Raw genomic sequence first — 27716 nt, 5'->3', positions numbered from 1 at the left:
TCTCTTTGCAGTTTTGGTGTAATGTAGTTAACTCTAAATGACTTGTATTAAGAGTTTAGACCTATAATACTATGGTGGTGCCAAAAGTGTTGGGAAATAACCCCAAAAAATAAAGGGGGGAAGAAAAATGGATAACTGAGTCTTCTATTTTGAACAATTCCTGCTCTCAGCCACTGTCATCCATATGAGAGTCTTCCTGATATGAGTTACTTCCATCTATGATGGCCAATAATCTGTCAAATTCTTATGTTAACAACCCATTGTTCACGATAATTATGTAATTTTGTAAAGATTGAGTGACTGGACGATGTGTCCAAAAAACTTTCCTTGGTCCTGGATCTGACATGAAAGAAGATGGTCCTCAGCTTCTCTTCTTCTCAAGGTACCAAAAATCTCCTCCCGATCTACACCTACACAAAATTCCTGCCTCAATCATAAACTATTCCATATCCATATGATCTTTGACTTGCCCATTCTCCCACTCCTTTTACCTCTGTGAAAGTACCAAAAATATTAACCCTTTCCTAGTTTCCCTCCTTACACTTTAAGCTATGTATGCTATGGCCCTACCAGATGTTTGATATAATGATTGTCATTTATTTCACTCCTAATTCTCATTGTATAGAAATGCGTCAGGCATCATTTATTGTTCGTTAAAGGGGTTGTCCACTACTTTGACATTAATGGCCTTTCCTTAGGATAGGCCATCAATGTTTGATTGGCCGGGGTGTGACACCCTGCACCTCTACCAATTAGACGTTCTTTGTCCCGCGGTGGCAGTCGGAAATGCTCAGTTCCGGCGCTGCTCCGTCTTCGGATAGCGGCCACAGCCAGGTACTGCACATCCTCCTCCCATTCTAATTAATAGGAGGGGAATGTGCAGTACCCAGCCTTGGCTATTATCAGAAGATGGAGCAGCGCCAGAACTGAGCATTTCTTGCTGCCGAGACCGAGAACAGCCGATCGGCGGTGGTGCGGGATGTCGGACCCCGGCTGATCAGACATTGATGACTTATCCTGGGGATAGGCTATCAATGTCAATGTAGTGGACAACCGCTTTAGCGATGATCGTATAATTTAAATAATTATCAGCTTGTGTAAACTAACTCTTAGGAGGCACATGCACATGGGTTGGAGCACACTAGGACCATTTTTTTTTTTTTTTTTTTTTTTTTTTTTAGGATGATTTGTTATTGGGCATTGTATGGCAAAGAAAGGAAATGATAATTAATTACAAACAATATTAAATGTGTGAATTACACTATTACAACAAACATAAAAACCTAAAGTTCTTAGTATACTTTTTGATCAAGTGTATACTCCATCTGCCAGCAACAAGACAATACTCTGTAGATAAAACCCTAAATTAAGGATTCTCATCTCTCTGTACCTAGGCCTCCCATTATTCCTATTCCTCAATTCATTTGAAGCCTTTAATATAGTCCCTTTTGTCGCTGGCAAAAGCATACACTGTTGAGCCCCCGTTACACGCTACGATTTATCTGATATGTCGTCTGGGTCACGGTTTTTGTCGTTAGGTGTCACACGCAACGACGTCGCTACGAGCGACTCCGAACGATCTTAAAAATAGAAAAAATCATTGATCGTTGACACATCGTTCAATTTCAAAATATTGCTCGTCGTTTCGAACGCAGCAGACATATTGCTACGTTTGACACCCTGCCAACGACGAACAACATCGTTAGTGCATCCATCATCAGCGTCGCGGGCCTGTCGTTACGAGCAATGCTCCACGCCTCCTCCGCTCTGATTGGTGGTATCAACTGTGTTCTGATTTGGCGGGCATGGTTGATAAGGCAGACACAAAGTTTCATTGAAGTCCTTTGTGCCTGCCTTGGATCTCTGGGAATTTTCAATCTTATTCATTTCTTTTTTTTAAATACTGTGCGGAGGGTTTGTATTTTTTTAACAATATATTCGTCAGCAGGTTATGATGGGTAATGCTTTTTAAATACAGCAACAAGCTGCAAATATGCATCTTTTTTTTTTGCAGCTTGTTACTGTATTCTGCTGATTTTATCCTCCACAAACAAGGGAAAAAAGGAGCCAGCACGATCTGAAATTGGCATGCATCATATAAAAAGTGCAAATTCACAGATTTATTCCAACTGTACTATAATAAAAAAATGATATTTTTAGCAATGGAGGCCGCATGGCACATGAAATACAGAATATAGTGTAGGACACCCCCCTATTGAGATTTGCCGTGACGTTGGCAGGGGTGGCTCAAAGAATTGATCAATTATTTGCTAAATAATCTCATTTATATTACAGTACAGTTGGAATAAATCTGTGAATTTGCACTTTTTATATGATGCATGCCATTTTCAGATCGTGCTGGCTCCCCTCTCTCTCTGTTTGGTTGTAGTTATGCTACAAATGTCTGGTGGCTGGTCACCACCATACTATGCACGCCTGATCTTGGTTTGCAATATATTCCTCCTGTTGGTAGCTGTTCACATTCAGTTACCTCACCCTTTCCACAGGCATTGCTAATTAAGCACCATACTTGGATCTGGTCCGCCTTTATCAATGGTTGCTGTCTGGCACTGGGAGGGTCAGTTCTGTTATAGTCCTGGTATGTGTAGAGCTTGCTCCACATGCTGGGACCTGGGCTGGCCTCTATCCACAATTGCCTTTTTTGCAACATAGAAGCGGTTATATATACAGGTTACAGGTATGTGTGCTCCATTATGGTTCTGCTTTTAACTTTATCTAGGAGGCCGCATGGCACATGAAATACAGAATATAGTGTAGGACCCCCCCTACTGAGATTTGCCGTGATGTTGGCAGGGGTGGCTCAAAGAATTGATCAATTATTTGCTAAAAATCTCATTTATATTACAGTACAGTTGGAATAAATCTGTGAATTTGCACTTTTTATGTGATGCATGCCAATTTCAGATCATGCTGGCTCCCCTCTTCCTCCACAAACCAGGTACTTTTCGATCAACTCCCTTATGAATGAATCATTTTTGGGGCTCAGACATCTGTAAAAGGTAAAAAAAAAACAAAAAAAAAAAAAACCAAAAGCATGCAGTAAACATAAACTTAAAAAAAATAAACAGGAAAATGGGGTAGTATAGCATGACAGATGGTTCATATGACGGCCCTGAAATTAATAAGACTTTAAACTTACAAAAATACAATAAGATAAAAAAAACAAAACATACCTTGGAGAAGGCAGAAAGGCATAAAGGATGCCGCACACACAAAATAGATCACGTGTGCGGCACCGGTGGTTGCGTCACACGGGGCAGCCGCAAATGTGGCCTTTTATTTCACAGACAAACAATCACTTAACAGAAGACCGGTGGAAGTTGGGGCGTGGAGAGGGCAAGGCAATCACACGCCAGGGTGTATGCTATGGACAATTATACGCCTCTGTCGTTGCCTGAATCGTTGGGAAGAATGCTGTGTGACGGTGTACACACGACCGCCTTGGTCAAACAATATATCGCTGAACGACGTAGCGTCGTTTGTGAGATGGGTACATGTGACCGCTACAAAACGACCTATGAGCGATCTCGGCAAATTGTAGCAACGATCTGGGTGTGTCACATTGCTAACGAGATTGCTAGCGATATCGTTGTGTATAAAGTGGCTTTTAGATGAAAATGTGCGTTTTGAACCCCCTTCTGTGCGACAATAGTGTAATTCATTTACTTAAAGAGGTGTTTTGAAACTAAAACGTGGGCTTTTAGGATTAAAAATATCTATTTAATTTCATAATCTAATTGTCCAGCTTTTGGTTTCGGGATTTGATCCAATGACCTCTTGTATCATGGCCAGTTCCCCTGACTGCTGAGTTATGGACTTTTTTTTTTTCTTTTTTTCTTCCTAGTCCTAATGCTGATGGATGGTTACTATTACCTTTTTTATTTTTGCTTTCTGTGCCTTATCCTTTTCAGGTGTTATCATTGTCTTGTTTTGGTTTGTCCTATCACAGCCTACATGGGGATATACTGTATGTTTTCCCTTCAATACATATATTTATTTTTTTTCTGTGTATATGTTTCATGTGAACATGTTTCTGGGATCTCTAGCTCTTTATATTTAAGATTTATCCTTTTCACCTTATTTGTACCTGTTTCATTTTAGTTCACACAGAATTTCTGTTTTTTTGCCCTTCTTTCTCTCCCCTTGTAGGCAGTACATTGCGGCCTCCCTTTTAGCTTCCTCTGGAGGCAAAAGAAACCCTTCAATTGCCTTTTAGGGAGCCAAGTCCAAAGCAGTACAGTAGGGTCTTTAGTCTGTACAGGAACCGGTTGGGTGCTGCCACAATTTTCCCTTTTCAGTCTACTGTTTATTTGAGTAATTTAGGTGCCTAACTAGTGATTAATGAGTATTACCGTGCTCGGGTACTCATAACTAGTGATGAGAAGGCACTACCATGCTCAGTTGCTCGGTACTCGCAACTAGGGATGAGCGAGCACTACCATGCTTGGGTGCTCAGTACTCGTAACTAGTTATGAGCGAGCACTACCATACTCGGGTGCTCGGTACTTGTAACTAGGGATGAGTTAGCACTGCCATGCATTGGGTGCTTGGTTCTCGTAGTCATGAGTGAGCACTACCATGCTCGGGTGCTCGGTACTTACAACTAGTGATGAGTAGGCACTACCATGTTTAGGAGCGAGCAGCTGGATGCTCAGATGGGCTTGACTCATGTACCGAGTATAATGTAATTCCGTGGGGAACTCAAGCAAGTCTTCCGGAAGAGTTCCTGAAAAAAAATGCTTGAGTACCCCATTGCCTTCTTCCTACACTATTATATATACTTTTTTTTTCTTTTTCAAAACTACAGCAAGAAGACCAGTATATGACCCAACTCTAGAATTAGGATTCCCATAAAATTATTTTATGCTGCTCTTGAAGGAAGGTGCTGACCCCAGGGAAACACTGGCCCCACCTTCCTTCGCCCAGGGGACTCTGTGTGCGAATGTGACTTTTGGTTGGGTGCATGACACTTACTGGTTTCTTCAGGCCGGTGTCCATCACCCCACCGGTGGTATTTGTATACAGTAACACATGCAGCACAAGAGCCAACCAGAAATGTTCACTTTTATTTTTCACACTGTTATGATGGAAATGGAATTCCTTGCCTTCCTTCCTCTGTTTGATGTAGTAGTACTCCTCCTCGACCTGTTCCCCTCCGCTATCTTGGATCTCTTCCTCATGTTTCGGGGTCTGTCTCCTTCCCCCTGACTCCATTCACTTTTGTCCGATTCTGGACCCCAGCAGCTGTTTTAGCTGGACTCTCTAAGCCCGCTGGGGTGAGTCGTAGTCTCTGGACCTCTCAAGGTTAGCTCAGGGTTCCCTGACTGACTTTAGTACTAAGGCCACCTCTTCTCACACTTGAACCCTATTCTGTACTGACTCCTCTCGAGACCTCCCAACTGTCCTCTTTCCTGCAACTGTCACTTTCCCTTTAACCCTACCTCTGCCATGCTGCTGCCATCTAAGCCCAGCCACTAAGTGGCGTCTTTGGTCAAAATCCCGCTCCACTGTATCTAGAACCTGCCCATTCTAGCAGCATAATATATACAATTGGTGTAACACATAAAACACATGGCATAAACAAACAAGTCCACCCTCAGTGACTGATTTCCCATTTTATGAAAGCAATTTTGTATTATGAAGTGCTTAATCTTCAATACCCATCAATAATATACATCAAAAACCTATTAGGTGTAAAAGCGTTAAAAAGACACATTTAGGAAACGGTGAGTCCAATTTTCTTTACATTTATGTACAAGAGCTCTATTTGGTAAATTTAGTGTAAAAATCAATGGAAGCCATCGAGGCACCAGAATGTCAAATATTATGGATTAATTAATGGAGCATGTGTACCACTACTGTAGTGATGTAGATTTGTTGAGGTCTTAGCAGTTAAACTCCCAGAAAGCACTAATCCTGTGGAGGATGTGTTATCAATGTAGATATTAGGACTAATGATGAGCGAGTTTCGAAATACTCGGATTCGCGATGCTCGTAACGAATACTATACTTTGCTACTCGCACGAATAGTACGGCATTCTGGTTACTCATTACATTGCAAGTATTCCCTATTGACTTGCATTGCACACACTATTCGGAATGAATACGAGAGTAGTAGACGGTATTCGTTACGAGTATCGCAAATCCGAGTACAGTGGAACCTCGCTTAACGAGTAACCCAGTTAGCGAGTATTTCACCTAACAAGCAAAGCTTTCTGTAAATTTGTAACTTGGTTTATGAGAAAGCCTTGCTGTACGAGCAAAATACTCACTGCACACACTTCCGGTTCCGTACATCCACCGCGCTCTAACCCGCTCTTGCAGTACACTCAAACACGCACAAGCACACACAAGCACACACAAATGCACACATACATGTTATGCTCACCTTACCTCCCGTTCCTTCGCCGGCTTCCTGGAACTTGCATGTATCGGGTAACCAAGGCAACCGATGCTGGACCTTCCGCTCCCAGCGCACTGACGTTAAAGGCAGGGACCACTTGCCTCTGATTGGCCAGTGCACTGCCTTTGAGTAGCGGCTGACAGGGGAAGGTCCTCCCTCCACAGGATGTGTATCCAGTAACCATCGCGACGAGGGAGGAACTTCCCCTATCAGGCGCTACCCAAAGGAAGCGCGCTGGCCAATCAGTCAAGCGGCTCCTGCCTTTGATGTCAGCGCGCTGAGTGCGGAAGGTCCGGCATCTGTCGCCTTGGGTACCCGATACACATCTTGTACGGGCGAACTGCAAGTTCCAGGAGACCGGCGAGGGAACGGAAGGTAAGGTGAGCATAATCTGTGTTTGTGCGTGTGTGTTTGTGCATGTTTGTGCGTGTTTGTACGTGTGTGGAATGGCATAATAGGGCACCAGGATGGGACAGTTAACAAGTTGTGGAAGGATTTGTCTGCATTGCAATGATTTCCTATGGGAAATCTTGCTTTGCTGAACGAGTAACTTGGTTTACAAGCACAGTCCCAGAACGGATTGTTCTCGTTAACCAAGGTTCCACTGTATTTCGAAACTCGCTCATCATTAACTAGGACATCAACTTTAACATGACTCTTTTCTAAAAAGAAATCCCTCCCTGTATGACGCTTGATAGTAAAAATTCATTATGGGTGGACTAAGCTATTCCGTAATATCTTAGGTTGGCTCAAAAGAAGACTTTCTATAAAATGAGGAGAACAATTGGCCCTTGTATTGTGTGTATGGTCTGTCTGTTCTTTTTCCAGTCCTCAAGTCCAAGGTTGTTATTACGGGTCATTACTCTGGTTTCTGCCATGTACAAGTAACTACTGCTCAGAGGGGGGCATCAAAACGAGCAGGATAAAAAAGCAGGGGGGAGTCAAATGGCCTGAGACTTCAATTTATCGAGTGTGCCTTAAATGCTGGCTCTGGATATTTGCTCGGAGTGTTTCTTGTACTTTTATAAATTAGATAATTGTCAGGCGCAGACCTGGAGCTTGTTTTAATAGATGGAGGTTAAGCAAATGTTCCATATCTTGTAGGTTTTGAGGTTTCCTATTCCAGTCATAAACCTTACTGATAATGATGGCCCCGGGAGGGGTGGGGGGGTACAGAGGTTCTGTGCCAGGAAATCAATGCCTAACCAACGGGACTGCTTTTTTAGGTTTCTCTTTTATTTATTTTTCTTTCAGTTTTTTACTTTTTTTTTTCTGTTTTTCACGAAGTCTTTAGAAAAATTACACTTGTTTTGTGGTTTATAAATATTTCTAAATGTGCTCTGTTTGCGATAGAAAATAAGTACACCCATTTTGAATTCTGTGGTTTAACATATCGGGACATAACAGGAAAAAAAATCTGGTCTTTAAAAGGGCTTATTGGGAATATGTCCACTACTTGGACAACCCCCTTCTCATTCCCCATGTTTGACTCCACGAAAATTAAAAATAGCTCATGCTCTCGTCTCTTGCCAACTCTGGTTCAGCAGGGATGGTACAAGACCTCATGTGATTCAAGGAGAGTGTTCTGTTGCGGACGAGGCCCGTTGCCGCTGCAGGGGCTGCTCGGATTCGGGTTCGTTACTGCGGCTCGAGTGGTGACCGGACCCAGGCTCGCACGTCCGTTCTCACAACCGTAGGAAGGGAGTAATTACAGGGGATTGATTTATCGGTGACACCACCCATGGGTTGTGGTAACGTATTGGTAGCACCGCCACTGCCTGGTGATGGGGCTGCTGGAGCGGGGCAGCAAGGTGGGATCCCCTCCACGGGTAGGGGAGGTGTAGTCCCGGGGCCCAAGTACACGGGAGTAATGACTGCTGGAGGTGGCGTGCCGGGTTGGACCAGGGATCAATGGTGTACTCACAGTTCAAAGAATCACACACAACTCCAGTGGTAAACCAAGTTGCCAGTGACCGGTCGCCTTTGGCGGGTGTATTCGGGTCCCACACCCGGGTGTAGCAAACAGGGGTCCCTTCCTCCTGCACTCAGTGTCTATGTCTTCTCTGGGACAACTCCGCTTGGAACGGGGAAGTCCACTCCCGGTACTGTGTATGTTTGGGAGCTGTGGCCCACAAAATCTGACCCTTGGGATTTCTGAGGGTTCTGACGGAACCCTATCCCCCGCGTTGGGTTTCCGTTTTGCTCTCTGGGCTTCTATGGAACAAGGCCTGAAACCTTGTCTCTGGCTGGTCAATTTAACAAGGGTGCTTGCAACCGTCCTCGTCCTAGGGTCCAGATACCCTGACTGTGCACGGCCTCCGGACCGGATTCCCGCTGTCGGCACCGGCGGGCTACAACCCTGCCCCGGTCCACTTAAGGTCTCCCGCGACCGGATCTCCGTCGCCTATGGTCCTGCTTGCCATCTACCACCTAGTCCGGTAGTTCAGGGGCCCCAACCCCTGACTAGCTTCCACTTTCTGACTTCAACTAGACTCTCCACTTAAGTGTCAGTACTCGACTTGACTGTTCTGTCGTGTTCCCGCCCCTGACACCTCAGGGTCCATAGGTGGGCGCTCCCATCCAACTGGTTCTGCCCACTGGTGTGTCCCTATTATCATGAGAGGGTGGCTAGGCTTTAATGACTGTGTGTTGTACCTGGGTGTGGGTTTTTGTGTTGGAATCAAGGAGGGTGGACTACTTCTGTGAATACCTGGTTTTGCCAGGTGTCAGTTACATCACGTGAGCCCAATACCCAATCAGCACTTTCCCCTCCTTCAGATGTATGGAACATCGCTAAGGAGTGAGCGGCCAGCTGTAGCTCTCTCTTCCTCTTAATTACTTATTCACTTGAAGGCAGGGACAATTAAGTCAACACTCATTGGGAGCACAGCTCATATGCCTTGACTAGTGATGGGCAAACACTTAAACGTTCAGGTTCTTGTTAATTGAGTCGAGCAGGTCAGACGCTCTGAAAGGGCTTAACTCTAGTAAATGAGTACATTGGAAGTCAAGGATTGGCCAGTTCAGCTCTCTGCCAACATACAGCCAGGCTAAACTAAGAATTTCTGGGAGGGGAAGGCCATTGAGAACCACTCAGACTGAAAGTGGTTCTCACTGGGGTGCCTGCTCTCATCATTCAGTTAAGCATGCCTGTGCTTTGTGTTCGTTGTTTCACGAACGACGTATCGGCATGTAACAGGGTGGCAGAGAGTCGTGGTCTGTGTCGTGTCTAAGTGCAGCCTCCTGGCCCTACTACAGGCAGATTGTAGGGCACATGAACGTCTGGGATTTGTTCACTTACTTGGGATAGGGGTTTTTCTAGTTCCTTCTGCTCGAATGATCCAACTCAAGATTGAAGACGACAAAATCGGGGTTTCCTTTTAAGTGCAACTTTACTTCAAGCCGATCATTATCTTCTAATCCTTCCTCTCTCTCCCCCTTTGTGCACTCCTGCACTATTCTGAAACGTCATCGGCTTTTCTCTCATACATGTCATGATGAAAGCAAACTTTCCCTTTTCCTCTTAAACTTTGTCTACTCTTCTTTCACCTGTACGGTATTGCCTCTATTAGCTGCGCTTCCTATTCAGTAGACTGGCGAACCCCTGCCCATGTTTCCTAGGGTCCCAGCTCTGCACTCTGCCTTTTCTTAGAGTCCCGTATTGCCCTATATTTACCCAGCAGCCCGCCGACAATGGAAACCTGCCTTTAGGAGGTCTGATCCAACCCTGGCGCATCTCACTCCTCCTTCCTCAATCAGCCATCTTCTCCCTAGCTTCTCTTCCTGTCCCAGGGATTTATCCCTCTAGACTCCTTTTCAGGGGATAAACCTTTCCCTTAACCCCTGGTGTACGTTCTGTGGGATGCAGCTGAGATACCCAGCTTCTGCATCCTAACCAGCAGCATCTATTTACTGTCACTTTTGCCCTTCTTCTATATAACCTTCTTTTGTCCTAACCTTTATCATACTTTACTATACTAGAACATTTCACCTTTTATACATGTTACATGAAATACACATGTGACGCCCTGGACCCCAGGGGTCACAGAATAACACTAACACACACACACACACACACACACACACACACACACACACACACACACCCTCCCCTGGTCAGGAACACCCGTCAAACAAAACCCTTGTTGCCTCCCTCCAGGGTCTGATGTCCACACCAGGTGGGGCGGAGCCAGGCGGTTGGCCCCACCCACCGAGGAGTTCACAGGCCTGGAGGCGGGAAAAGTAGTCAGTTCAGTTAGTCAGTTGAAGTGAGAGGTGGAAGTGAGAGGAAGGACTGTGTGTGTCTGGGTCGGAGCCCAGGCTCAGCAAGGTCGGTAGATGGTGGTGGCCGTCTGCAGTAGTTGGTGGAGGTCTGCGGAACCGTAGGACCGGGGTCGGGCGGTGGCCCGCCGGTACCGAACTGGGGAGCGAATTGAAGCCAAGCACCAAGGCAGGGTACTCAGACCCCGACTAGGCTCGGAAGCCGCCGTAACAGTCAAATTCTCTGATTGCGGTCTGGACCTCAGGGGTTCATTCCCAACCAAGTCCCGTCAGAAGGCAACAGCCCAACCCGTCCGGATAAGAGCCACCGCCAACGGCCAGAGATCCAAGGGCCAGCGCCTGCGGGCAAAACGGGCTCTCCCGACACGTACAAGCCGGGGAGCGGACCACCCGTGGGAATCCATAGGGTTCAAACACTTACATATAGGTGCAGGGAACGACAGCCACCATCAACAGGTCCGGGGAGAGTGAAGACATAGCAGTCGACTGCGGGCCCCGTCCATCCAGCCGTTTGGTTTACCAGAGACTCTGTTCTTGTCTACCTGAGTGAGTACACCAGTGCCATCCGGCACCGCGCTGCACCGTAACGCTGCCCCCGCGTCCACGCTGCCTCCCCGCATCGGCACCTGCACCTATCCCCTACTCACTACTCCCCAACCGGGACCCCGGGACCAAGAGCCCCTACCCACGGAGGGGCCAATACCTTAGCTGCTCTCCGCCATCGCTCCCAGGAACCCCCGTCACCAGCAGCAGTGATGCCCACCATCACCACAACCCCGTGCGTGGCGTCACAACCAACATCCCATCACCACCAACCAACTTCCCTCCCTTTTTTCACTCGTGGGCGAGGAGGCGCTGCTCGAGCCCCCGGGTCCGGCCCCGTGCTCGAGCCACCGTGGAGCAGAAGCACCGGACCCGAGCACCAGCGATTCCCAGGCGAGCGGCGTTCCCAACCCCTCCGCCCGCGACACACACACAGCTGCATTAAATTTCTACTAAAGTCCTACCAGGCCTCAGCGCTAAGTGGCGTCAGCCGAACACTTCTGAAGCTCTGTGCATTACGGGCAGCAGTAGCACTTACACAATTCCCAACATTAAATATAATAAAACATTATGGTCGGTGTCTTTAGGGGGAAGTTCTCCTACGCTGACCACCTTCTTACAGAAGGACCCGCGATATTCGTCTGAACACAGTGAGTACCTGAACACCTCTATGCTGGATCAAGTATTGAGCAGTGCCAAGCACGTGTAACGAAGTAGGGGGTCGTATGCAACATGCAGATAACACGAGGTAGAAAAAAGGCAATGAATTGTATATTGCTCGCGATCTGGTGGGAACTTCAGCAATAAGGGATCCATTAAACAAGGTGAATACACAATACAAGGGCATGTAAATAACACAATACAGAGCACACAATAAGTTTTAACATTGTAATCTAAGTAACAGCAAAGTCTCTTAGGGATTATTGATGTCCCTCTAGCAGGGATAATGAACCCATCCCTGGGCGAAGTTACTGCGCCGGTTCCTTCTAGGCACAGTAGCCCTAGCAGGGGTTACCTTTTCCCACTAGGCCAAAAGTCCTCTCAATAAAGTCTATCAGGAAGTGTTGGACCTCCTGTGCTCCAGTCAACCCCCACCCTACCTGCTGTTCTAGCCCAGGTCAACCTCTGCACTGTACATTGGTGCTTAAAGTGACGGTCCGGCTCACTCGTCTCCCTTCTATCACCGCAGGCATCCTCCTGGACCTGTAAAAGAGAGGGGTGGGCTCCGACTCTCAACTGTCTTCGTATGGACTCTGGGCCTATAGATCTCACAAAGGGGCATCCCAGCTCTGTACCTTGACTGGTGTGGTCTGGGTGTGCAGGTACTTCTGCTGGCGTAAATTACGGCTCTGCTCTAGGCGCGGGTTGTGGGCTTCTACTGGTGTAGATCTCGGGTCTCTCCTGGCATGGGTCACAGATCTTCCTTTCAGCTATGGTTAACGATCTTCCTGTCTGCTTACGTATTAGATCCTCCTCTCAGCTAGGGTCACCCATCTTACGCTGTGCTCAAGCCTCTTAGGTGATCTGGCTGCTCTCTGACCCTTCTGGGGCCATGGGGCTACAAGCTCACTTCAGACCTCTTTGCCTTACCCATTGAGGTTCTGGCGCCAACTCCTCCTTTTCCAGGCCTTTTATATTTTGTCACTGCATCACATGTCTCTCCGGACCCCGATGCATTGTCTAAACTGTTCTCACCAGGAAACAGAGGTCTTTACTCCCTGGTTATTCACATTTCGACTCCTGCTTCTGTTTTTACATTTTCAGACAGCAGATGGAGATGTTTACCTGCAGATGTTTCTGCACCCACTTCTACACATTGGCCCAACATTAATAACAGCCTCGTGGGCCCTGAGAGAGCGAGTACTGACGCCGCTGGAATAGCGCAGGCGGGGACTATAAACATTTTTTTATTTTTAAGGGGACAAACATGGGGATTGAGATGGGGTTGTCCCACTAGTCAACGAACCCGTTAAGCCCTCTTACATAGCACTCCAGCAATCTGTGTATAAGCCCCCTGCATATTAATGAACATACTGCCTAAAATTCTACAAATCTCAAGTCCTGTGTAGTTGAAATCCAGACCTGCACATACATGGTTGAAGCTTTTGTAGGAGACATCATCTACTTCCATCATGATAGTAGGAACGACGGTTACGGGGTGAGAGGAGGTACCAAGCGTCCAACCTGAGACCCAATTTGACCGGACTGTGCTGATTAGGTTTTGGCAATGGAAAATGTATACATGGTGTGTTGGAGTGATATGTAATATAGCTTAAAGGTGGTGCTTGTATATTACATGGGGAAAACCTGGCAACAGAATCTCTTTAAAATTGGGCAAGTCCAACATCGGGTGAATAAATTTAGTGGTATTTATCTAACAAAAACTAGGCCAAAGCAGAATGTGAAAACCTAAGTATACCTTTTTCATTTTGTTTGTTGGCCCGGAATATGCAAGCGTATGTTGTAGCAATGCCAAGGAGGCAACAAGTTGGTAATGATCTCAGAGATAAAAATGCAGCTGCTCATCAATCTGGGAACAATTTTATAATGCCATTCTCAATCCATTTGAAGTCTGCCGTAAGGTGCGAAAGATGATTCACAAGTGGAAAACATTCAAGACAACTGATAATCTTCCTAGGAGTGGATGTAGCTGCAAATTCATCCCAAGGTCAGATCGTGCAATGCTCAGAAAAACTGCAAAAAAAAAAAAAAGCTACAGCTTGAACTCTAAAGGCCTCAGTCAGCATATTAAATGTTCAAGTTCATGGCATAATAATTAGAAATAGAAGCGATTTATTCCTGGCTCACTGCGTATATTGTGGGTGCTCAGAATAATTAGCCAAAATCGATATAGAATAGTTCTGGCACACCAAAAAGATCAAATAGAGAAAAAAAGGTCTTAGGATGCTTAAATGGTTTTATTTGTGCATAAGTCCAAAAGATATTTCATCCAGAAGATATTTCATCCAACGTTTCGACCATTTAATTAGTGGTCTTTATCAAGGACAAAGATTATCTATCTGAACAACTGGGCGGTACGTATTCTATTGCATGTATGAAACGCCACAAGATCAAAGTGGACAACGAATGCAGTCCTTATGCACTGAGGGAGATAGGAGATAAGTGGTAAGGATCGTTTCCAAAAAATGTTACGGAATATGGACGGTTCTGGAGAACCATGTAACGGTCAAAGGTGAATGTGTCGTGGGCGGGGAGGAGGGTGTCAGCACACCGCGCTCACCCCTTCTGCTCGGGTCCGGCAGCTGCTCAGTGGTGGCTCGAGCCGTAGGCCGGATCCCGGGGTTTCTCGAGCGGCACTCCTCGCCCGTGAGTGAAAGGGGGGTTGTTTGGGGTGTTGGGATAATGTCCGTGACGCCACCCACGGTTGTGGTGATGTGTAGCACCACCGCTGCTCAATGCGGGGATCCCGGGGATGGTGATGGGGAGCAGCCAGGTGTTGTGTTGCCCCTCCGTGGGTAGGGGTTGGTGATCCCGGGGCCCGGTGAAGAGATGTAAAGTGTAGGGCCTGGAGGGCGCAGGGACGCGGGGGCAGCGCTGTGCCTTGCGGCACTGTGGTACTCACTCAGCCTGAGACTTGGACACAGTTTGTACGGTAAACCAAACGGCTGGTAGGACGGTCCCACAGACGGCTGCACCTGCACTCCCGGTAGGTGACGGTGATGTCTCTCTTCCTTGCACCTATGTTGACTGATGGTAGCGGTGGATTCCCTCCGGTTACCCGCTCCCCGACTGCAATCTGGGCCGGAGGAGCTCGACACTTTGCCCGCAGGCGCTGGCCCTGGGGAAACTGGTGCCCTGGCGGTGGCGGTGTCTCCCCTGTAATGGTCGGGCTGTTGCCGTCAATCGGGACTTGGTTGCTGGGGGATCTACGTCCCCTTCACTGACGGATTCGGCAAATTTGGCGACTCCTAGCCTTGCCGGGGTCCGAGAGGCCCCTGCCCTGGTGCTGACTGTCCTTCAGAACACTGCTCCAGACCACCGGGCACACAGCCAACGGGGTCCTTCCAGGAACTTCCAAACGGTCCCCCTTTGGACAGTCACCGCCGTCGCTGACCTTGCTGTTCTAGCCCTACACAAAGCTGGGCTCTCAGGCGTTGCACACTCTCTGCTCTGTCACCACTTCTTGCTTTCCTCCTTTACTCCTTTTCTTTCCTCCACTTTCACTTCTTGGTTGTTTACTCTAGCCCTTCACTGGACTTCACTCTTCCCCTGCCCGGGGCTAACTGCCTGGTTTTCCCGCCTCCAGAGTTGTGAGCTCCTTGGTGGGCGGAGCCAACCGCCTGGCCCACCCCCTGGTGTGCATCAACAGACTCCTGGAGGAAGGCAACAAGGATTTCTGGTTAGCAGATGTGCCTACCTGGAGTGTGGGGTGTGGTGGTGTTGTGACCTGTGACCCCTGGCTTGCCCAGGGCGACACAAATGCTTTGGGGAATTAATGGAAAGTGTAGTTATTTCTGCACAGGGAATTATTCGGTTGCTGGAATACTGTGAGTAATCAATGATGAGAGTAAAAGAAGGAATATCTTGATACCCTCACTGAGAGAATCTTAATTGCCTCAGGATAACATGAGTACTTAATGTCATACAAGCATAAATATAGATGAGCTGGATGATGGGATAAAAATCCCTATGGGGTTCTATAAGAGACCCTGAATAAAGTGAAGGACTGGGAGATGCTAACAAGCCAGGTGTGGTGACACAGATCTTGTTGTAGTGATATAGGCTATGGGCCCCAGGGAAGAACCGTTCAAGACCACTAATTAAATGGTCGAAACGTTGGATGAAATATCTTCTGGATGAAATATCTTTTGGACTTATGCACAAATAAAACCATTTAAGCATCCTAAGAGCCTTTTTTTCTCTATTTGATCTTTTTGACGTGCCAGAACTATTCTATATCAACAATTAGAAATGGACTGAACAAGTATGACTTGTTTGGAAGTGGTGTAAGGAGACAGTATCTTCTTAGCAAGGCTAAAGATTGCATACTTGCATCTCAACAAACTACAAGATATCTAAAACAATGTCCTTTGGACAGACAAGACCAAGGTGTAGATAATTGGCCATAATGTCTTTTGCCATTTTTGGCTAAAACCAAACATAGCCTATTGGCACAAACACCTCGAACCAACTGTGAAGAATGGTAGAGGAGGTATGATGATTTGGCCTTGTTTTGTAGCTGAAGGACCTGAGCACCATTCAGTCAACCATGAACTCCTCCTCTGTATAATTAGTATTCAAAAATACACGACTTTCTATCAAGAAGCTAAAGCTTGGCCCGAAACTGAGCCATGCAATGGGATAATAATCCTAAATACTTCAGCAAATTTACATCGGAATGGCTGAAAAAGAAAAGAATCAAGGTTTGGCAATGTGAGCTATGGTAGCGTAAGGTGTCATCAGCGGACACCGCACTACCATGGCAACACCAAGGCACCCCGATCACAGGGCCACCAGTAGCGGTGGGGATACCCACCGCAGCCATTTAAATCGCTGTCAGTATTTGACAGCGCAATCAAAAGGGGTTAACAAGTTATCAGATCAGCAGAGATGTGCAGGGATTACTTTGAGTTTGCTGCTGGAGCCTTTGGTAACAGGAGATAGGCAACTAAGGACATACCCGTACGCCCTTAGTCGGAAAGGGGTTAATTCTCACCAGCACCATAGAATGAATCCCAGAAAGTTTTATTTGGAGGGAGTAAGTACTACCTCTGCACATGTACAGTGCCTTGCAAAAGTATTCGGCCGATAGATTATTAGCAAAAATTACCACCAAAATCACCCCTGGTAGCAGTAATTGTCAAAAGTAGCTAAGGGGTGAACACAATCCTTAGAAAGAAAAAGACCTAGAAATTAACTTTTAATAGGTGTGTTTAAAAAATGACACAGCGTCATTACATAAAAACATGTCATAAAAGCAAAAGACACACAGTCCACAATAGCCACCAAGCTCAAATGGGCTAGGGACAGGTGTCAGGCACGTAAGACGAACGTCCCAAATATCCAAACCCAAGTTACCAGGATATTATATCCTGCACCACCCACATAAGGAACCGCCTTTTTGTCAGGTGATCGGGTTCAAAACAGTGGGACTCCTGATAGCGGTATAAGACCCTTTATAATAGGAAAAGGATCCCACCTTCCTCACAATAATGTGGGTCCCCACAAACGAGAACGGTCTTACCGCAATTCAGAAGATGGGCATCAGCAGATCACAGACTAAGGGGTACTTTGCACGCTGCGACATCGCAAGCCGATGCTGCGATGCCGAGCGAGATAGTCCCCGCCCCCGTCGCAGCTGCGATATCCTTGTGATAGCTGCCGTAGCGAACATTATCGCTACGGCAGCTTCACATGGACTCACCTGTCCTGCGACGTCACTCTGGCCGGCGACCCGCCTCCTTATTAAGGGGGCGGGTCGTGTGGCGTCACTGCGACGTCACACGGCAGGTGGCCAATAGGAGCGGAGGGGCGGAGATGAGCGGGATGTAAACATCCCGCCCACCTCCTTCCTTCCGGATATCCTATGGGAGCTGCGGTGACGATGTTCCTCGCTCCTGCGGCTTCACACACAGCGATGTGTGCTACCGCAGGAGCGAGGAACAACATCGGACCATCGCGTCAGCGTAATTATGGATTACGCCGATGCTATACCGATGATACGATTACGACGCTTTTTCGCTCATTAATCGTATCATCTAGGCTTTACACACTATGATGTCGCCTGCGATGCCGGATGTGCATCACTTTCAATTTGACCCCACCGACATCGCAGCTGCGATGTCGTAGTGTGCAAAGTGCCCCTAAGGCTCAAGTACATTGGTCACCAACCAGTTGTTTGAGTCCGGGTATGAAGGACGTGCTTGTGCATTGGGGCAAATATTATAATGCTCGTCTAAGGAATGACTATATGCAGAGCATCATTGAAGAAACTCCCTTGAAGAGTATATAATACGAAAAGCGTTGGGAGGATGAGTTCTCTCTGCCATATGTATTTAGCGGTAACACCACGTGACTTGGTATTTAAAACTACTGGATGGTGACCAATGTACTTGAGCCTTAAGGCCCCGTCACACACACAGATAAATCTTTGGCAGATCTGTGGTTGCAGTGAAATCATGGACATATGGTTCCATTTGTACACAGCCACAAACCTGGCACTGATTGTCCACAATTTCACTGCAACCACAGATCTGTGGCAGATTTATCTCTGTGTGTGACAGGGCCTTTAGTCTGTGATCTGCTGATGCCCATCTTCTGAATTGCGGTAAGATCGTTCTCGTTTGGGGGGACCCACATTATTGTGAGGAAGGTGGGATCCTGAACCCGATCACCTGACAAAAAGGCGGTTCCTTATGTGGGTGGTGCGTGATATAATATCCTAGTAACTTGGGTTTATATATTTGGGACGTTCTTTGTCTTACGTGCCTGACACCTGTCCCTAGCCCATTTGAGCTTGGTGGCTATTGTGGACTCTGTGTCTTTTGCTTTTATGACATGTTTTTATGTAATGACGCTTTGTCATTTTTTAAACACCCCTATTAAAAGTTAATTTTTAGGTCTTTTTCTTTCTTCTGTGTTCACCCCTTAGCTACTTTGACAAAAGTATTCGGCCCCCTTGAATTTTTCAACCTTTTCCCACATTTCAGGCTTCAAACAAAAAGATAAAAATGTTAATGTTCTGGTGAAGAATCAACAAGAAGTGGACACAATTGTGAAGTTGAATGAAATGTATTGCTTATTTCAAACTTTTTTTAAAAAATAAATAACTGAAAGGTGGGGCATGTAATACTATTCAGCCCCTTTAGGCTAGGTTCACATTTCCGTTGTTTTGCATCAGTCACATGCATTGCTTGATGCTTGTGACTGATGCGTTGTACAACGAGTGACAAGAATTGGAATTCATTGTCATGATAAAGCGGATTCCGCTGTAATCGAGAGCGAAAGAACGATCAGCTGATCGCTCTCAAAAGCCGGCCGCCGGGAGATCAGCTGATCGTTCAGCCGCCGAGAGAGAGACATTCATTTGAATGATTAAACACAAGATTTGAGCAAGCGCAGTGAAAACAACATAAGGATTCCACTGCTCAAAAAACGTTACATGCTGCGTTCCTGCCGCCCGACGGTCAGTCGTTCCACGACTGATCAGTCGGGCGGCGGATGCAACGCAAGGGCATCAGTCACAATCAGCCGCTCATACAAGTCTATGGGAAACAACGTAATCCACAAACGGATTGCGTTGTTTATCAGAGCGGCAGATTGTGATTGATCATAAACAACGGAAATGTGAACCTAGCCTTACTTTCAGTGCAGCAAACTCACTCCAGAAGTTCATTGAGGATCTCTGATCCAATGTTGTCCTAAATGACTGATGATAAATATAAGCCCTTGTGTGTAATCAAGTCTCCGTATAAATGCACCTGCTCTGTGATAGTCTCAGTGTTCTGTTTAAAGCACAGAGAGCATCATGAAGACCAAGGAACACAATAGGCAGGTCCATGATACTGTTGTGGAGAAGTTTTAATGCCAGATTTGGTTACAAAAAGATTTCCAAAACTTTAAACATCCCAAGGAGCACTGTGCAAGCGATCATATTGAAATGGAAGGAGAATCATACCACTGCAAATCTACCAAGACCCGGCCGTCCATCCAAACTTTCATCTCAAACAAGGAGAAGACTGATCAGAGATGCAGCCAAGAGGCCCATGATCACTCGGGATGAACTGCAGAGATCTACAGCTGAGGTGGGAGAGTCTGGCCATAGGACAACAATCAGTCGTACACTGCACAAATCTGGCCTTTATGGAAGAGTGGCAAGAAGAAAGATATCCATAAAAAGTGTTGTTTAAAGTTTGCCACAAGCCACCTGGGAGACACCAAACATGTGGAAGAAGGTTCTCTGGTCAGATGAAACCAAAATCGAACTTTTTGGGCACAATGCCAAATTATATATTTTGGCGTAAAAGCAACACAGCTAATCACCCTGAACACACCATCCCCACTGTCAAACATGGTGGTGGCAGCACGATGGTCTGGGCCTGCTTTTTTTTAGCAGGGGGAAAATGCTCCACAATACCATACAGAGAAGAAGGTGGGTTTTGTTTCGACTGAATCCCGACATAAGGCACAAACTCCGTGTCATATCAAGAAGAAGAGAACATGAGTTTTTTTTTTTTTTTTTTTTTAGTGCAAAAGAATACAAATTTTATTCATAAATCAAGACATAGAGGTGAACATCCAAATGTCATAAAAACATGTTAAAAGGGTGAAGAGCGGCCCCCCCTTCCCCCATGAGGTCAGAAGAGATCCATATTGGGACATGTTGGAACAAAAACTTAAATGTATGCTAATAGGGTCCATGAATTCACACAGACTCCAAATGCAAGGTTAGGTGTCTGTATAATAACATTAAATTCCATATTGAAGGTAGGGATACAACAGACCAACAAACCAAAGCTAAAAATGCTTATAGGGTTGTATAGTTACCAGCAGTCCCAGGAAAAGCTATATATGAAAAAGGTACAAGAATGGAGGAGCCTGAATGGGGCTTCTCACCAGTACAAGCAGATGTAATAGGGGGGCCCCGTCCGAGGAGGGCCTCAGAAGAGTCAAGAGCCTACGTATGTTTCAATATCTTTAAAATCTTCGTCAGAGAATCGTGAGATGCCTCTTCCCTGACGAAGATTTTAAAGATATTGAAACGTACGTAGGTTCATGGAAGAAAACTCACCAACATAAGAGGTGAAGCTGTTTTATAGAGAGGATGGGGCTAAAATTTCTCCAAACCAATGTGCAGGACTAATCAACGAATACCAGAAGTATTTAGATAGTTATTGCTCTGAAGTGCCTGTTCTGTACTTCATTATATAGAAAACATTTTGTTTTGAACAAGCACTGTGTTAGGCTATGTTCGCACGTTGCGTTTTTTCCCGCGTTTCTGCAGCGTTTTTAGCGGCAGCGTTTTTGCGCTGAAACGCATGCGTTTTTGTTTTCCAGCAAAGTCTATGGGAAAAGCAGAAATCCTGTCTGCACTTTGCTTTTTTTTCAGCAGCGTTTAATTTGCATATTTGTGGTCAAAAACCATGCTGAAAAAGAAGCAGCATGTCAGTTGTTTTTGCCATTTCTGCAGCGTTTCCTTAACATTGGAGTCAATGCAAAATGCAACCAAAAGCACAATTCCTGCGTTTTTCATGCTTTTTACCTGCTTTTCCACTGTGTTTTTGGCTCCAAAAACGCATGCTTTTCTGGCCATAAATTAAAGGGTTCTAATGTTCCTTTACACACACACACAATAACCGAAAATTTAAATTCTAAAAAATAATAAACTTTACCTATTTTCCAGTTAAAATGTGCATAACCGCTATTATTTCATTAAAATTGATAATTTTTCATATAGTTTTATTAAAAGTTAATTTTATACTTTTTTTTTCTCTTTTTTTCATTCTTTTTGACTATTCCAACTTTATTTCTCAGTGTCTTGATCTACAAAACGCATCTGCAGAAACGCAGGTAAAAAGCGCTGAAAACGCACTAAAAACGCGGTAAAAACGCATGCGTTTTTAGCGCTGAAAAATGGCCAAAAGCCATTTGGTCAAAAACCAAGGGAAGGAAAACGTGCAGAATAAACTGCAGGTACTCCGACGCAACGTGCGCACATAGCCTAATACCTAACTTCTCTTGAGATGGCACTGCAAGGAAATTCAACACTTGGCCTTCCTCAAAAATCACAGCTGAAGGCTGGTGGGCCTAGTGATTCTACGGTGGTCCCACTGTGATCCGCTTACTGTCAAGAATATTTTCTTTTTAATCTTGAAAATGTTTGTGTGGGGTGGTGGTGGTGGATACTATTTCTAGGCACTGCATATGTGTTTTACATTTAAATTTTTATTTTATTTTTTTTTTTTTGCTTATCCTTTTCTTTTATTTTTATACAGTTCTCAATGACCCTCCTTGGGACAGCACTTCTGGTTCCTGTAAGGACCGATGTTTCGAGCTTCAAGAAGCTGATCCTCCCGCCTGCCGTTGCGACAACCTCTGTAAGAGTTACAACAGTTGCTGCCAGGACTTTGACCAGCTCTGCCTGAAGACGGGTACAGTGTTCGAAATCAGTCATTAAACGTTATATGGGCTAATTTTAATACTTTTTTTTTTTTTTTTTGGTCTCAATTGAAAAGATTTTGTACGTATGCGGAAGTATTAATTCTGTGAGGGTCCAATAGGTGTGTTATCGTTGAGATTTTTTCTTTTGTAGGACCTGAAGGTAAACCCTTTTACATAAGGTGAAGTTATCCCCAAAAAATAATATATTTCAGAAAAAAAACTACATAATTCCATTGGGGGCACTAGATTTGCAGTCTAAAACCGAAGTCTGTTTCACTTTTCCCTTAGCGGTTGATTTGGTTTTAGATGTTCTTGGCTCCCATAGGTGTGTCTTGGGGTTAGAGGAACAGAAGTGGTTGCTTTGGGTGGAAAATTCTGAGGGTTCTAAATTTTCGAAGTACTAATTGTTTGGGTTTTTTTTTTTTTTATTAACCTTGAAATTTTGTGCTGCTTAAAGTCGTGAATCCGGGTGCACATGCCCCAGACTTCTGGTGAGGTATCCCAAAACCCCTTTTAGACACTCATGGTGTTGGTGATACATTTGAATCTTGCAGAACAGCAGGAAATTATTGCCTGCCCAACCAGTGTTGGGTCTTTGGGGTACAAGATGGTACAGGCCAGGGGTCTTCAACCTGTGAGTCAAGAGCCACATGTGGATTGCGCTCCTTTCATCTGTGGCTCATGGCTGTCTGCCAGTTAGGTTTATTTGCACCAGGTCTTGTAAATAGCTATCAATAGCAGGTCACAAGATGGTGACATTCGTAAGTAGCTGCACATAAAAGAGCATATCTGAATAAATGTAGGAATCCCTGGATCTTGGTATATTGCCTCGGTGTTGTGATTTCTATGTAAAAGTTTTGGCTATCATTATACTAGTAATAGGGGCTCTGGGTGTCACTGCTGTGAGGGGCGGGAGCTGGATGTGGCTTGTGACCCTCTCAGAGCTGAATGTGGCTCGTAACACTCTTTCAGACCTGAATGTGGCTTTTCTTGAGAAAGGTTGGGGCCATTGGCTTAGGCCGTGACCCGGTGGCCCAATGTCGTCACTGCATTGCGCTACCTGTGCTAGCCCAATCTGCTGAGCAGAAGACATTTGAGGTCAATGGAGCATAAACTAGGATTTTTTTCATTTGTTTCCTGTGGGTGGCCTTTTCTTTATAGAGGGGGCATTATATGTTTTAAAGGTGTACACTTACTGGGATAGGAGGTATAATATATTTGACATGACTTAAGCACTGGCAACCAAACCTACGTCACTCATGTCACCCACTGAGGTTAGTGAGAAATGGCACAACTTTTTTTTTTTTTTTTTTTTTTTTTTTTTTAACATCTAACTTCTTTGGTACTTTCTGCTTTATATCCCCACTATGTGGGTTGTTCTCGTATAATAAAAAATATATAATATAATTTTCTGTGGTTACATTTCTATTTTCATTGCTATGGTTGAGTTTATGGTCAACAGGTCACTATTGGCTCTTGGTTGAGTTTATGGTCAACAGGGCACTATTGGATCTTGGTTGAGTTTATGGTCAACAGGGCACTATTGGATCTTGGTTGAGTTTATGGTCAACAGGGCACTATTGGATCTTGGTTGAGTTTATGGTCAACAGGGCACTATTGGATCTTGGTTGAGTTTATGGTCAACAGGGCACGATTGGATCTTGGTTGAGTTGATGATCAACGGGGCACGATTAGATCCAATTTCAGCCTGTGTGATCCATATTTAATCATACTAAATACACTGCCGTTGAGCCCTAGTTTTTGTTCTTGATGACGTTCACTTTTTTTAACTTTTTTTTTATTTTTTATCTAAACTTTGGTAGGGCTGTTGCTTTGCCACTGTCTTCAACAGAAATACCGATGCTGGGGAGGTGCTCGGGAGGTGTTGGATATGAAATTGGCTTTGGATGTTCTCATGAGACCTTACCTCTTCAGCATTCAATCCTTAATTACATTTTTTTTTTCCATTTTTATTTTTTTGTGTGTTCCTTTTTGCTCAGAATAACCTCATGGAAAGATTTACAGGGCAGAAGAGGTTAAAGTAAGCCAAGTATAAGTGTGGTTTTGAGATTCTGAATGTGGGAGGTGGTTGTATTTAATCTGGTCTGGTTCACCACTCTCTCTAATTAAAGAAACCACTTAATAAATACACGTTGGTCTCGATGAATGTCACTTTTTATGACGTTTTAACGGGGAGACGGGGCACGGTGCTAACATGTTCCTAAATCAAACAGTATTCATTTTGTATGAGCATGTGTAACGGGCTAATAGGACATAAGGAGATCTGTTAGGATAGACCTCGCTAAACTTACGTGAGGATTAGCCACTTATGCTCCCTGTAGCCGAGCTGCTGTGGCACAATCCGGTATTGATACTCGCTGCCTCCCGAGTCCTGTGCATGCTCTCCACTATAGTTTGGAGACTACTTGATGTAGTTCATGCTTATTTTTCAGCTATGGCTGAAGGTGTGTATGAAATGAAGGGTTGGTTGGCTTGGTACACACACACACTTCTCTTCTATTGCTTTTTTTTTTTTTCTTTACTGCATTTATTTTCAAATGTTCTAACCATAGGGGACTTGGATGCTGGATGAAAGAGTATTATAGTTTATATTTTTGTACCTGGGGCAGTATTATAGTAGTTATATTCTTGTACATAGGGGGCAGTATTATAGTAGTTATATTCTTGTACATAGGAGCAGTATTATAGTAGTTATATTCTTGTACATAGGGGCAGTATTATAGTAGTTATATTATTGTACATAGGGAGCAGTATTATGGTAGTTATATTTTTGTACATAGTGGCAGTATTATAGTAGTTATATTCTTGTACATAGGGGCAGTATTATAGTAGTTATATTATTGTACATAGGGAGCAGTATTATGGTAGTTATATTTTTGTACATAGGGGCAGTATTATAGTAGTTATATTATTGTACATAGGGAGCAGTATTATGGTAGTTATATTATTGTACATAGTGGCAGTATTATAGTAGTTATATTCTTGTACATAGGAGCAGTATTATAGTTATATTCTTGTACATAGGAGCAGTATTATAGTAGCTATATTCTTTATACATAGGGGGCAGTATTATAGTAGTTATATTCTTGTACATAGAGGCAGTATTATAGTAATTATATTCTTATACATAGGGGCAGTATTATAATAATTATATACTTCTTGTACATAGGAGCAGCATTGTAGTAGTTATATTCTTGTATATTGCTGTCGGTGTTGTGAATATTTTGTTTTAATTGACTTTACGATGTATTGTTTTTGGCTTCATTTAAAATGTATTCTATTTATATACAGGTGGGCTTATCGTTATGGTGAGGTGTTTTCTCTGGTCTTATATTTAATTTTGATGTCGCACCTTCATATATTTTGCCTGTGCATCTCCCTCACTTTTTTTTTCTTATTTTTTTTATAGGCTTTTGGTAGCTCTTTCAAAGACAAGTTCAGCAGCACCTTCACCTAGTCGGTCCATACCTCCATTACTGAGAAATCAGCATTTCAATTTATATGCAAATAAGGGTGTATATCTAAAGCCTATGTCACTCCAGCTCTATTCCTCACCCTATGCTGCTTCAGCCTCTTTGACTGACTGCTCCTTTTACCTTACACACCATGGAGGCTGTCATGCAGGAGGAGGCTGGGAATAGAGCTGGAGTGACGGAGGCTTTTGCTCTACACCCTCATTTGAATATCAATTGAAATGCTGTTTTCTCAGTAAAAGTGTAGGTGTAGATCTAAAGCCTTTGTCACTACAGTTCTAGTCCTTGCCCAGTGCGACGGCCTCCTCCTGCCGGACTGACAGCCTCTATGCTGTGTAAATTCAGTAAAGCAGGCTGAAGCAGAGTTGGGCGGGGAATAGTGCTGGAGTGACGAAGGCTTTAGATCTATACCATATTTGCATATCAACTGAGATGCTGATTTTCTCAGTATGGAAAGATGTTGCTTGACTTGTCTTTTACAAAGCTACATTCTCATAAAATATTTTTGGTGTGAAATCCTGCTGACAGATTCCCTCTAAAGTTTTATGGCCCGGGTCTGTGCAACACTTTGCAAGCAAATTTATGGTTGTTTTGGATTCAGTTCACTCAATTTTTTCTTTTCGTTATGGTAGGACGTGGCTGGAGCTGTAAGGATAGATGTGGTGAGGCCCGAAATGATGACAGTGCGTGTTATTGCTCGGATGACTGCCTGGCCAAAGGAGACTGCTGTACAGACTATCAGATAATGTGTAAAGGTGAGCACTTTTTTTATTTATTTTTTATTTCAATATTTGAGCTCAAATTTCATTGTATTTGCATCTGTTTTCTGGAATAAAAATGGTATTAATGGTGACTTTTTATTTTTTTTTATCTATTCTTTATTACTTATTTAGATTTGTATTTTCTTAAGTTAACATTGTTTTTGTCTTTGTGGTCAACAATGAGCACTTGGTTTTACGTCTCTATATGTTTAAGCTTAACCCCTTCAGCCCCGGGGCACTTTCCGTTTTTGCGTTTTTGTTTTTTGCTCCCCTTCTTCCGAGAGCCGTAACTTTTTTTTATTTTCCCGTCAATCTTGCCATATGAGGGCTTGTTTTTTGACGGACAAGTTGTACTTTTAAATGAAACCATAAGTTTTACCATATGGTGTACTGGAAAACAGCGAAAAAATTCCAAATGCGGAAAAATTGCAAAAAAAGTGTGATGGCACAATAGTTTTTGGGATGCTTTATTCACGGTGTTCACTATATGGTAAAACTGATGTGTGGGCATGATGCCTGAGGTCGGTGCGAGTTTGTAGACACCAAACATGTATAGGTTTACTTGTATCTAAGGGGTTAAAAAAAATTCACAAGCTTGTCCAATTAAAGTGGCGCACGTTTTGCGCCATTTTCCGAAACACGTAGCGTTCTTATTTTTTCGGATCTATGGCTCAGTGATGGCTTATTTTTTGTGTCTCGAGCTGACGTTTCTAATGGTACTATTTTTGCCCAGATGCTACGTTTTGATCGCCTGTTATTGCATTTTGCGTAAAACTTGCGGCGACCAAACAACGTAATTTTGGCGTTTGGAATTTTTTTGCCGCTACGCCATTTACCAATCAGATTAATTGATTTTATATTTTTATAGATCGGGCATTTCTGAACGCGGCGATACCAAATATGTGTATATTTATTTATTTTTTAACCCTTTAATTTTAAATGGGGGGAAAGTGGGGGGATTTGAACGTTTAGGTTTTTTGCTTTTTTTTTTCTTATTTTTTTTTTTTTATTTTACTAGTCCCCCTAGGGGGCTATAGCGATCAGCAATCCGATCGCTGTCTTCTGATCACAGCTATACAGCTGTAAACAGCA

General features: G+C 44.4%; 1 protein-coding gene across 7 annotated transcripts in view; it reads left to right on the top strand.

Moving 5' to 3' along the window:
* The window catches only part of ENPP2 (ectonucleotide pyrophosphatase/phosphodiesterase 2), a 264936-nt gene that overhangs the window by 110505 nt on the left and 126715 nt on the right, over window positions 1-27716 (top strand). For all 7 annotated transcript variants that reach the window (XM_075352916.1, XM_075352917.1, XM_075352915.1 and 4 more), the window contains exons 3-4: window positions 22204-22359; window positions 26496-26618. In XM_075352916.1, coding sequence (XP_075209031.1) covers window positions 22204-22359; window positions 26496-26618 — 279 coding nt within the window. The remainder of the gene's footprint in view (window positions 1-22203; window positions 22360-26495; window positions 26619-27716) is intronic.

This window comes from Anomaloglossus baeobatrachus, chromosome 6, assembly GCF_048569485.1.
Source record: "Anomaloglossus baeobatrachus isolate aAnoBae1 chromosome 6, aAnoBae1.hap1, whole genome shotgun sequence".
Lineage (NCBI taxonomy): Eukaryota > Metazoa > Chordata > Amphibia > Anura > Aromobatidae > Anomaloglossus > Anomaloglossus baeobatrachus.
This window is presented reverse-complemented; position numbering and strand designations above follow the sequence as displayed.